Source organism: Mesocricetus auratus, unplaced genomic scaffold (assembly GCF_017639785.1).
Source record: "Mesocricetus auratus isolate SY011 unplaced genomic scaffold, BCM_Maur_2.0 Super-Scaffold_4256, whole genome shotgun sequence".
Taxonomy (NCBI): Eukaryota; Metazoa; Chordata; class Mammalia; order Rodentia; family Cricetidae; genus Mesocricetus; species Mesocricetus auratus.
This window is the reverse complement of record NW_024429182.1, coordinates 14,996,828-15,008,948: the sequence shown is the minus strand read 5'-3', so window position 1 is coordinate 15,008,948 and position 12,121 is coordinate 14,996,828. Positions and strand designations below refer to the sequence as shown.

The 12,121-nt window shown below is 47.0% G+C and overlaps 1 protein-coding gene across 1 annotated transcript in view; it reads right to left on the bottom strand.

The window, feature by feature from the left end:
* Positions 1 to 12,121, bottom strand: part of Arl3 (ADP ribosylation factor like GTPase 3) — a 46,881-nt gene that overhangs the window by 2,739 nt on the left and 32,021 nt on the right. The window contains exons 4-5 of the mRNA XM_040743416.1: positions 10,303 to 10,353; positions 8,031 to 8,216 (exon numbers count right to left, since the gene is read on the bottom strand). Coding sequence (XP_040599350.1) covers positions 8,031 to 8,216; positions 10,303 to 10,353 — 237 coding nt within the window. The remainder of the gene's footprint in view (positions 1 to 8,030; positions 8,217 to 10,302; positions 10,354 to 12,121) is intronic.

Sequence of the window (12,121 nt, the reverse complement as noted above, 5' to 3'; positions counted from 1 at the left end):
CATTTCTCTGTGACTGAGGGTGGAGGAAGAAGAGCTCAGCCTCTAATTCACAGAGGGGCTGGGAGGCCCTTTGAAGGCAGGCGTGAAAGGCCATTCTACTGGGTTTTTTCCTCAGGACTTCCTTCAGCTGAATACAGGGAGGAATACTGGAGGAACCAGGAGCCCCGCCTGCCTTACCACAGCTCTAACAGAACCAGAGGAGTCCTAGTCTGCCAGGATCTGGGCCTGCAGGAGGCTGGACATTTGTGACCTGGGCTGCTTCTTCCAGTGGGTACGGGAGCCTTCTGAATCTGTTCCAGGGAACGGTGGGCTGCAGTGTGTTCAAGTGAATGCTGGGTTTTGCTGAGAAAAGGTGATTGCTTACTTGAAGGAGGTGACTGCTGTCCCTGAAGAAGGAAATGAGCTCATAGGTTTGTTTACTGCTTGAACCCTTTTTATTGTTAAAAACTGGCTTGATCGATTTCCTGCGCATTTGATCATCATTATGGGCATGACCATCTTTGGTGTGAACAGTCTCCCCTTTCCTTTCCGGACCAATCTTGCTGAAACTGAATTTGAATTGATCAGTTTCAATTCAATAATAGAGACTAAAGAGAGACAGGACACCTCAAACACTGGCTTCGTGTGGCTTCCTGGAGAGGAAATGAATACCTCTGGGTCACAGAAACATCCCCACCGTGACCGTGGGGGGTGGGGGTGGGGCAAGGGAACCCACCAATCACACCCCATGGCAGAATTGGTCTCTGGCTGCACTGCTCTTTAATTTGGTACCAGTCCAGTACATCCATCACCGCTGGGTGGCTGGAAGGAAGCTGTGGTGGCCATGGTTGGATGGATTGGTTTTTAAAGTAGGCTGACTATGTGGTCACTTCAGTAATTGCTTTAGGCTGACAAGGTGCCCAGACCGTTGCTGAGCAGGGCAGCCTGTCCCTCCCACTGTGCATTTAGGTGCCTGGGGTCAAGGACAGATGAACGCAGCATACATAAAATACTGCTTGCTGCTCATATTTTTCTGGTGACAAAGGGCAGTCCACCAGGGAGGGTGCAAACCACATGCCACAGGGTTACTCTCTCAGTTCATGGAGAGGTCTGCAGATATAAATCAACCTGAGGTCCAACGGACAGATACGCAGGTCCATGTATACCTGGAGTAAGTACCAACTGATCCCGGGCCCAGAGAGAAGGACTGGGCATCACTGTTTTTAATGCTGGGAAGAGCAGTAGCTGCACTGCAGAATAAGGGCTTAGCATAAACAAGGGTAATGGGTTCAGCTTGTACCCCACAAAGAAAAACAAATCAAACTCTGCTATCAGACTAGGAAAAACTCCCCTAGATCAAGGAAAAGGAAGCAGAGGCCCAAAGCTGGTTCAGCGCCTCTGACACACGCCAACTGCTGACCCTCCTAAGGAATCAATGGTGGGAGACAGTGACCTGACCAACCTTCCTGTCTGGGGGACCGGCAAAGGAAGGAATGGGGGTAGACTCCACGTGAAGAGGAACATTCTGCCCGTTCAAAGCCTTTGGTGCAGGCAGGTGACTGGGACAAAGTCTAGAGGTCAAGTTCAAACTGCTGACCTCTGCTTTAAGAGGAAATCCAGAAAAATGTCTCCAAACCCCGAAAGTACAACAGCAGTGCAAGCTCTGGGTGGAGACTCGGCTGCAGGCGGGAGCAGGGTGGCTTCCTCCCTAATTTTGTTTTTTATCTAAGCCGGGTCTGTTGTGCACCATTTCTTAGATGCCCTTTTGGAAGAAAAAGGACAAGAGACCGGTGCTAAATGAGGGTGCTAAATGACATGTCTAGGAAGCCCAGCAAGCAGCCTAGCCTCGAGGGCATGGTGGGGAGAGTGGTCTGACCGAGGGAGTTCAGGAAACCCTGCCCACACATTTTTCACTCTCCCTCTTTTCTGCTTTCCCCTGCTCATCTAACCGGGTCTCTTCTGGTGGCTCCTGTGGACCACAGTCCTCTCAGCAGGATGGAGCTGCCAAGATCGATGCTTCCCTATTCTCTGCTCCTGACAGTTTCCCATGAAAACCCACTTTAGTCACATGACGGGATGGCCGCCTAGTTGCCACCAGTCAGCAAGGAAAGATACGTTCCAAATCCTGTTGCTGCCTTCAACATTATTTCCATTCCCAGCAGACAGCTGAACACGAGGTTTCGTGGGCCTTGAGAATATCAGGTACTAACTCACCCCAGGAATTTCAATCCCTGGATCACCAGCTCCCACAATCTCAGATCAGGTCTTCAAGCCACTTAACTGGTGGAAAGTAGTGTGCCTGCCCTGCTTGGCAGCAGAGGGTACAGCACATTCCCTGCTGGACTGTGGCTGTTCTCTGAGCTAGACCACTTGAAGGTCCTAGTTTTGGTTAGTATGACACACCTCTCCTCTATCTGTGTTTTTGTTTATAAATGTTTTACATTTCATTCATTCAGTTTTTAAAAATCTTTCTGATTTTCTTTTTAAAAATAATTTACTTTTATTTATGTGCATTGGTGTTTTTGCCTGCGTGTATGCCTATGTAGGGTGTCAGATTTTGGAGTTACAGTTGTAAGCTGCCATGTGGGTGATGGGAATTGAACCTGGGTCCTCTGGAAGAGCAGTCAGTGCTCTTAACTGCTGAGCCATCTCTCTGGCCTCTTATTCATTCAGTCTTTCAGCCATTGTGTGCATGTGTATTTGTATGTAGTGGGGTGGCCAGGCAAGCCCTGGCGTGTGTATGGAGCACAGAGAACCACCTGCTGGCTCTCTCCTTACACCATGTAGGTTCCAGGGCTTGAACGTGGGTCATCAAGCTTAGGGGTTAAGTGTGCTGAGCATTCTTGCAGGCCACCAGGTGTGTTTTGATTAAACACCTGCACACACACACACACACACACACACACACACACACACACACACACACACACAGACAAAACACAAATCCTGGGCCGTTTTTCATATTTCCCTATGTTTTCTTTCTGGGTTGCTAAAGAGGTGATACCAGATGTTAGTAGCTCAACCAACTGGGCAGATTTGAGGAAAACACAATCGGAATTTAGGGAGTTTTAGTCATTATGATACTTAAGTTATATCTGAAAGTGAACCCCAAATAACCAGATCATACAGTCAATTTCCTAGCAAAGCCTTTCATTTCTAGGGATATTTTAAGTCTTAATTAAGAGCCATGAAAGGCCTGTACTTTAGCCACACAATCCTGGAAAGGAATTACAGTGAAGGGATTCTTTTAAAGGTAAAAATCAAGAAGTTGGCTGAGTGGAGAGGAGTGTAGGTCAGCAGCATCACCTGGGGAGGAATGTCAGTGGCTACTGACAGGGAAAGGACTTTACAGAAGGTTCTATGACCTTTCTCTGGTCCCCAAAGGTTACCATGAAAGGACAATAGACAGCAGATTCCCTTCTTAATTAACATTTTTATTAAATAACCCATTTCAAATAATGGTTAAATTCTCTAAATTTATATCATTCTATTAACCATAATCTAATCTCATTAACCTTGAAATCCCAGTCTTAACTATCCAATTCTATCCACCCTGGTACTATCTACAAACTAATTAAGTGACCTTCAAACTATTTGTCCTCCGTACAAAATCATTTTCATTGCTCTGAGTTCTTTGCTCCATGTCTCTCTCTCATTCGTATGATTACATTTTGATTCATTAATTTGTTTATCTGTTGTGTGTAAGCCAGTGGACAACTTCTGGGAGTCAGTTCTCCCCTCCTGCCCTGTGGTCCTGGGGATCAAACTCAGGTTATCCATCAGTTAGAAGCCATCACCTTTATCCACTGAGCCATCTTGCTGACCCTGGATCTCTTGATGTCACTTCCTGTGCCCATAGCTACTGCAGGTCCCTGATTAAAGAAGCATGTTTCCACCAATAGTCACATTACTGTAATCTCACTTTATTCAAAATAGCCTATTATTTACAGACTCCCTTGCTATTCCCACCCACACTGTCTAACTGCCTAGTGGCTTGCTGTCTCAGTCTAAGGGTTCTACAAAGGAGGCTGGGGATGGAGTTCACTGGTAAAGCATATTTCCCACCCTGGGTTTGATTTTCAGTTTGGATAACAGGAGAGAGGGAGGGGCTGGAGAGATGGCTCAGGGGTTAAGAGCACTGACTGCTCTTCTAGAGAACCTGGGTTCAGTTCCTAGTACCCACATGGCAGCCCATAACTGTCTGTAACTCCTAAGGGATCCAACACCCTCACACAGACATATATACTGGCAAAACACCAATGTACATAAAAATACAAATAAATAATTTTTAAAAAATGAGAGGGAATGAGAAAGGAAGGGAAGAGGTCCTGTAGGGGGCGCTGTGTACCTGTGTTGATTACACAGCCAGAGAACACAGCTCTTACCCACACAGGAGCTCCCTGGTTACCCTCAGTCCTATGGCGAAGTGCCCTGGACTTCAATGCCACGGGGCTCAGCAGTGGCTCTAGGCAATGGCTCTAGATCATTCACTCCGGTTGCTCCTATCCCCAGGCAGGCTAAGGAGACAAGAGCCTCACTGTTAACTCCGGCCTTGCTTCTGCATGCTTTCTCCACTCTGGCCAAGAGAGGTCACAGTACCACGAGCCCACATTCTGATGAGTGAGCACATGCAATCTACTTCTTCTCTTCTGCCCGCCTTCACAGCCCCCAACACCAGGATGCCCCTGACCTTCTAACATCTGTGTTCCGAGCCACGTAGAGGGGCAGAGTCCATCCACATGCTCGCGTGTTTTATAACACGGGAAGGCGTCTCCTGGGCAAGGGCTGTAGCTCAGTGGGCAGAGGCTTGCCTGCTACTCATAATGACCTGGGTTTCGGCCTCAGTAACAGAAAACCAAGAAAGCAAACTGCCATTTCTCAACGTGTGTCTCACCAAGTGACCCTGTACACAGTTGCAAGGATGTGGGGTTAGGGCACGTGTGGCATTAGATCTTTTCATTTTTAAAGAGGGTTGTGATTGGACAAGGTTAAAAAAAAATCAGCATTGCCGGGCGTTGGTGGCGCACACCTTTAATCCCAGCACTCGGGAGGCAGAGGCAGGCGGATCTCTGTGAGTTCGAGACCAGCCTGGACTACCAATTGAGTTCCAGGACAGCCTCCAAAGCCACAGAGAAACCCTGTCTCGAAAAACCAAAAAAAAAAAAAAAATCAGCATTTACCTATTACCAACACTCCATGTCTCAGTACACTTGGACTGGGTTGTAAATTACCATGAAAAATGCAGTTAAATCAAAGGCCTGACAGACAAGCTTGTGTATATATAATCACCTATGTGGTAGCAATTTCATAAGGAAGAATCTGGAAAAATGGTAGTTAGTCCCTTTGTAGAGTAGGACTTAGGAGAGAGAAAATAATTTTTTACTTCTGGGACAATCTCACATAGCCTGGGCTGGCTGAGATTGACTTTGAACCCTTGTCTTTTACCCCCAGGTGCTGGGACAGAAGGCTTGTGCTGTGGTGACCACTTTCTCTGCACATTTTTGTGCTGCTGGAATTAACCCAGAACCCTGCTCATGCAGCGAACCATCCTACCAGTGAGCCATGCCCTTAGCCCACACTTCTTTTCAACTTTACAAACTTTTTTTTTGGTTTTTCGAGACAGGGTTTCTCTGTATTGTTTTGGAGGCTGTCTGGGAACTCGCTCTGTAGAGCAGGCTGGCCTCCAACTCACAGAGATCCGCCTGTCTCTGCCTCCCGAGTGCTGGGATTAAAGGTGTGCGCCACCAACGCCCGGCTACAAACTTTTATACATTTAAAAATGAGGGAGAATGCTAAGTGTTGGTGGTGTATGCCTGTAGTCCCAGCACTTGGGAGGCAGAGGCAGGTGGATCTCTGTGAGTTCAAGACCAGCCTGGTCTACAGAGCAAGTTCTAGGATAGGCTCCAAAGTCACAGAGAAACCCTGTCTTTAAAAAAAAAAAAAAAAGAGGGGAAGAAGCATGTATGGGATAGGCTCTTGTAGGACTAGCCTACAACTCCGGGGCTCAGGGGATCCTCCAGACCATATACAGGGCACAATGCCCAGTTTAGAGTCAGAATCCAGGAAGCAGCTGGGTGTGGTGGCTCATTCCCATAGTCCCAACACTCTGGATGCTGAGGGAGGAAGGTCAGGAGATGAGCTTCAGCTATGGAGAATCTCAGGCCAGCTTGCCTACAAAACCCCTTATCTTGGGGTTGGAGAGATGTGTCTGTAGTTAAGGGCATTGGCTGTTGAGTGCCAGCACCTACCTCTCTATATGGTGGCTCATCACCATTTGTGACTCTAATTCTAAGGGATCTATCGCCCTCTTCTGACCTTCATGTGCATAGCACACATGAAGGGTGTACAGACACATGCACAGACAACTACACCCATAAAATAAAATCTAAAATTATTATTATTATTATTATCTGAGACACGGTTTCTCTGTGTAGCTTTGGAGCCTCTCCTGGCACTCGCTCTGTAAACCAGGCTGGCCTCAGACTCACAGAGATCCGACTGCCTCTGCCTTCCAAGTGCTGGGACTAAAGGCGTGTGCCACCATTACCTAACTTTAATTTAAAAAAAAATTGATAGAGACCCTGTCTTAAAACTCCCAAACACCAACCCCCCCAAACTTAAACCTCACAGATTGTTCCAAAATGTATTTTGAGTACTTAACTGGGGTAACCCCTGGGTTCTAAGGAACTCTAACCCACACATATTCATGCAGAGCTTCTGGAGTGCATGTATAAGCAGCTGAGGAGGGACACTCGTCTGGCACTAACTGCACTCAACTCTAGAAGGCACACACAGAAGTCAGCCATGGCCATTTTTGTCATAAAAGAAAAAACAACAAAAACCATGTAGCACACATGTTAGGACTAACATGATTCTAGGTTGTGGTCATTTGCTTGGGATAAAAGCAATCATACCATCAGTGCCACACGTCTGAGGCGAGGAGACTTTAGAAAAGCAAATGGAAGAGGCTATGTACAGGCAGTGGTCGAGACTCAAACCTCAGGTCTGCAACCCAACACGCTACGTTAAGAGAAAAGCAAACTGTCATGCCATTATCCACATACCGTATGTCCTCACAGCACCGCTCAACTTCCTGGCTGGTATACTGGATGCTCAAAAAGAGGAACGTGGAGGATTCTGGGTCACCTGGGAGGGCTGACTGACTGTGGAGTGTCACTAAGCTGAGGGAGCTTGGTAGGAAGCACCTGAGTTGGAAGTGAGTGGCTTCTTTTGAGAATAAAGCCCCTTGGATGACTGGGACAGGGCTGTGTTCTGCCCTAAATTAATATTAAACAAGGGGTATTCAGTTTCCTGGTGCACGGTTCCTCAGTAGAAAGCATAGGGCTTTGTGTCCACAGAAGACTCCCAGTGGGAAATCAACACCAGTAGCTGGAAGCAGACCCTAAGCTCGAGGGCAGGGAGAGAACTAAGAGAAGAAACAGGTATTCCGGGGGAGGCCAACTAGCATGTGTATGGTGGCGATGACAATCACCCTGGGAACACAGGCTTTTAGCATCCATAGTACCAGACCTAACATGGAATGCCAACATAACTGTCAAACAGTCTCCAAGTCACCTCTTCAGCCATCCTCCAAGCGAGGGGCACATGCTGAGGGGCTGGGCTACCCCCTCCTTGGAACCCGTCATGGGATCTGGCTGGTTTCTAAGCAGCAGAGAATCAACCTCCTTCTGTGTCCTTCACTGTCTACAATGGTTCATCCGCCATCTGCCAATCAAAGGCCATTTGCATCAAATCTTCTTCTGCCTGGATCAGTGGTTCTCACCCTGCCTAATGCTGCGACCCTTTAATACAGTTCCTCATGCTGTGGTGACCCCCAAACGTAAAATCATTTGTTGCTACTTCATGGCTGTAGTTTTGCTACTGTTATGAATCATAATGTAAATATGTTTTTTTTTCTGATGATCTTAGGTAACCCCTATGAATGGGACCCAAAGGTTGAGAACCATTGGTCTAGCTCAACCCTACCAGCGAGGCAGACTGCTGTAGTGAGTTGCCAAGTTGACAGAGAAGGACCCTTGCCAGGGTCTCACCTGGACGCCCTCGCCTGTGAGAGCTGAGCAGGACTGGATCTGCCAGACTCGGTCTCTGATGGTGTGCAGGTTCAGCCCTTCGGCAATCTCAGAGGCAGGGGCTGCGGTCAGCAGGTCCTGCTTGTTAGCAAAGATGAGCACGGGCACACAACTTAGCTTTTCTTCCTCCAGCAGTTCCGTTAGTTCCTGGACCAGTTTTTGGGAAGGAAAGAGGAGAGAAGCTTGAGAACTCTGACTTTTAAGCATGCATTTGGAATTATAACCCATTACGTAGTTAAGCTGATCAGCAGCAGCTTTCAAGGCAGAGACCTGCAGGCTGTACCTGTGCAAGATTCCCTAGCCAGTTTCTGGGCTCAAGCTAGGGATGCTGACTACAGAAAGTCAGCGCCAGCGTCTAGGAAGCACTAGTAACAGGCTCCCCAGGTGTTTCTGTTCTACGTGACTCAGGCCACACTGAGAAACACCCTGAGCCACTGTTTAAGGCAGAACACAGATGGTGGCTGGAGACTTCATTCAGACTTATTCAAGCTTATCCCCCAAGAATATCTTTTTCATTGTTCTTCAGGTGCTAGGAATTGAACCAAGGACCTTATATGTGCTAAGCAAGTGTCCCTCACTGGGCTAGACCACACCCCCACAAATAACTTAGTGCATTGTGCATATGCATTTATGCATAGAAATGAAAATGACAACTAGAAATCATTGTGTCTATTAGTCTCTATCTCCAAAACATGACCCATGCATCAATATTCATCAAACTCACATCCAGAAAGCACTGGAAGGGACCACGCCTTTACTGGTCCTCCAGGTCACAGGCAGAACTCTAAACTGCATGTTAACTCTGTCTCTAGTAATTTCAATTGCGTAGATACACTTACCTAATGGACAGACTCTGCCTCTTTCCCTCTAAGCTCACATTTTAGCTACTTTAAACATTCAACTAAGCCTCGTGTTGGTGGCGCATGCCTTTAATCCCAGCACTCGGGAGGCAGAGGCAGGCGGATCTCTGTGAGTTCCAGGCCAGCCTGGTTCTACAGAGCGATTTCCAGGACAGCCTCCAAAACAATACGGAGAAGCCCTGTCTCAAAAAACAAAACAAAACAAATTCAGCTAAACAAGAAAAACTGGAAAGCTTTGGGCATGGTGGCGTACACCTGTGATCCCAGCCCTTAGGAGGCAGAGGCTGGTGGATCTCTGTGTGTTTGAGGCCAGCCTGGTCTACAGAGTGAGTTTCAGAACAGCCAGGGCTCACAGTGAGACCCTGTCTCCAGAAACAAAAACAAAAAGACAAAAAGGAAGTAGAGAGCTCAGGAGGCAGCTAACTCCTAGGACACCCCTGCCCCAAACTCAAGTACAGCGCTGGCTCACGGCAGCGATGGCCCAGAAAGCACTGAGCATGGAAGGGGCAAGACTCCTCAGCCCACTTTGCAAGAAAAATGGACTGAAACATGGGCACTTCTGCCTTTGGAAACAGGCCATAAAGTCTGCACTAAGATCCAAGCATGGCTCTCTAGGGACTCCCCTCCCCCTTGCTGCTCCTGCTGATGACCTCACTCTGGCCTCAGTGGTCCAGACTATGTATACAAACCATGTATGTACGTGTATCTAAAACCATGTTAACATGTACCCTGCCATTGAAGCTATGCTTGTGTTCAAAGTTGACCTTGTCTCCTGGTTTGAAAATGAGTAGCTTGGTTTTGGCTTGAATGTTTCTTATCCTTCTGAATTTGCCAAAGTTACTCTTGGTCAATTAAGTATTGAAAAGTGTAAACAGAAAAGCTAATTGTAGTGTTTATGAGTACATTTCTACAAGGTCCGTGAAAAACCCAGAAGGACTTTGGGATATGGTAAAGTCCTATTTTCGCATATATATAATGCACTCAGTGTTCTGCCTGCATATATGCCTGTATGCCAGAAGAGGGCACCAGATCCCACTATGGATGGTTGTGAGCCATCATGTGGTTGCTAGGAATTGAACTCAGGACCTCTGGAAGAGCACACAGCACTCTTAACCTCTGAATCATTTCTCCAAATCCCATTTGCTTATATCTTATATATTAAATTTGGTTAAGTCAAAATACTTTTATCAAAAGATACTGCAAAAGACTCAAAACTCACTTCTTTTTGGACAGCTGGTATTTTGCCTGCTTGCCAGAATGAGCCTCTTCCTTGAAGTGTAACAAGAAGTTCCCCCCCCTCCCTCACACATACTTCAAGGAGATTAATGGATACCTGGTGCTTTGGGGAAGAGTTCCACATAAAAATCATTTACCTGACCCGTCTCTTCAAACCTTTTTCTGTCCGCACTGTCAATTACATATATCTGCAAAGAAAAACAAGAAAGCTACTTCAATAAACGGATACAGTTTTACCAAAGGAACAGAATGGGGTCTGAGTTCAGATTAGCCCAACCTATAGAAACGGCTTGGCTATTCTCAGCCCATCTGTGGAAGCAAAATAAGCCAATGAATGAGCTAAGGGTGCCCACAAAACACACCCAGGGAAACTCCCAAAACAAAGAGGGCAAAATAAGTGCATTCAGTGGACCCCTGGTCTTTCCAAGTGAGGCTTCCTAGTCCGCTAGCTAGTTCTTCCTACAGTTCCACGAGACAGACTCTCACTGTTTTCCTATTTGACACACAACGAAACATAAAGTCTAAACAATAACCTGCCCAAGTTCCACCCAGTATGTGACAAAGCTGGGACTCAGACTCAGGCACACCTGGCAATGACCTCCACAGCTGTTCTCTACCATGCTTCCAGGATGCTCCTTGTCCTCAGACTGGATGGATGGGAGGGACTAAAGGGGACAGTGTTTGCAGGCAACTTCAGTCCTATACTCCCAGACATCATTTCTCTGAAAGTACCAGCATTCCTTCTGTGCTGACTTTGGGGCTGAGACAAGAGACAGCTCTCTCCCTCTCTTTCATTACCGCCTCCCCAGGCTGCTGGGGATCAAGACTGAAGACTAGCAACAGATGGGCAAGCCAGGCTAGAAGGTAATGTTGTTGTTTTCCTTTCTTTGTTTTGAGACAGGGAGTCATGTGACCCATGCTGACTCTGAAATTTTGATCCTGTCTGACTTGTGGGTACACGCGTGTTTTCTGGGGTCCTGGGGATGAACTTGCTGGGTACACGTGTGTTTTCTGGGGTCCTGGAGATGAACTCGGGGCCTCGCATGAATGTGAGGCAGGCTTTCTACTACCTCAGTTACATCCCCAGCAGAAAGAAACCTGAGACTCATTGTAAGTTACAAATCTGAAGCTTCCCCCTCTATCCACAGGTTTTAGTACAAAGAAACTGCACAACAATGAGGAAGATAAAGTCTAAAAGACAGAAGGAAGAATCACCATGGCTACAGTTTCTAAACACATCAGCTACTTATATTTCCTACAGAAGGCTCCGCCCAGACAGGTGTAGGGGCACACGTTTGCAATTTCAGCCCTTGAGAGGCTGAGGCAGGAGGACTGCTATGAGGATGAGGCCAGTCTAGGCTAATCTCAAACTCACTCTGTAGTGAGACACTGTCTTGAAGAGTTCTTTCCTAAGTCTTCATATGCAAATTTAAAAAGAATATGAGAAATAAGATTATGTACCTTTAAAACATTTTATTTATTTTATATGTGTGGGTGTTTAGTCTGTATGTTTGTCTGTCTATCATCTAACACCCACAGAGACCAGAAGAAGGTGGTGGATCTCCTAGGACTGGAGTTGAAGATGGTTGTGAGGCACCATGTGGGTTCTGGTAAGTCGCCTGGAAGAGCAGTCAATGCTTTCAACCACTGAGCCATCTCTCTAGCACCCCTCCATTTTTTTTTCTTTTTTTTTCTCTGTGTAGCTCTGACTGTCCTGGAACTCACTCTGTAGAGCAGGCTGTCCTTGAACTCAGAGACCTGCCTGTCTCTGCCTCTTGAGTACTGGGACTAAAGGTGTGCATCACCATCACCAGGCATATTTTTAAAATTCTTTTAAAAATGAACATTGTTGCCGGGCGTTGGTGGCGCACGCCTTTAATCCCAGCACTCGGGAGGCAGAGGCAGGTGGATCTCTGTGAGTTCAAGGCCAGCCTGGTCTACAGAGCAAGTTCCAGG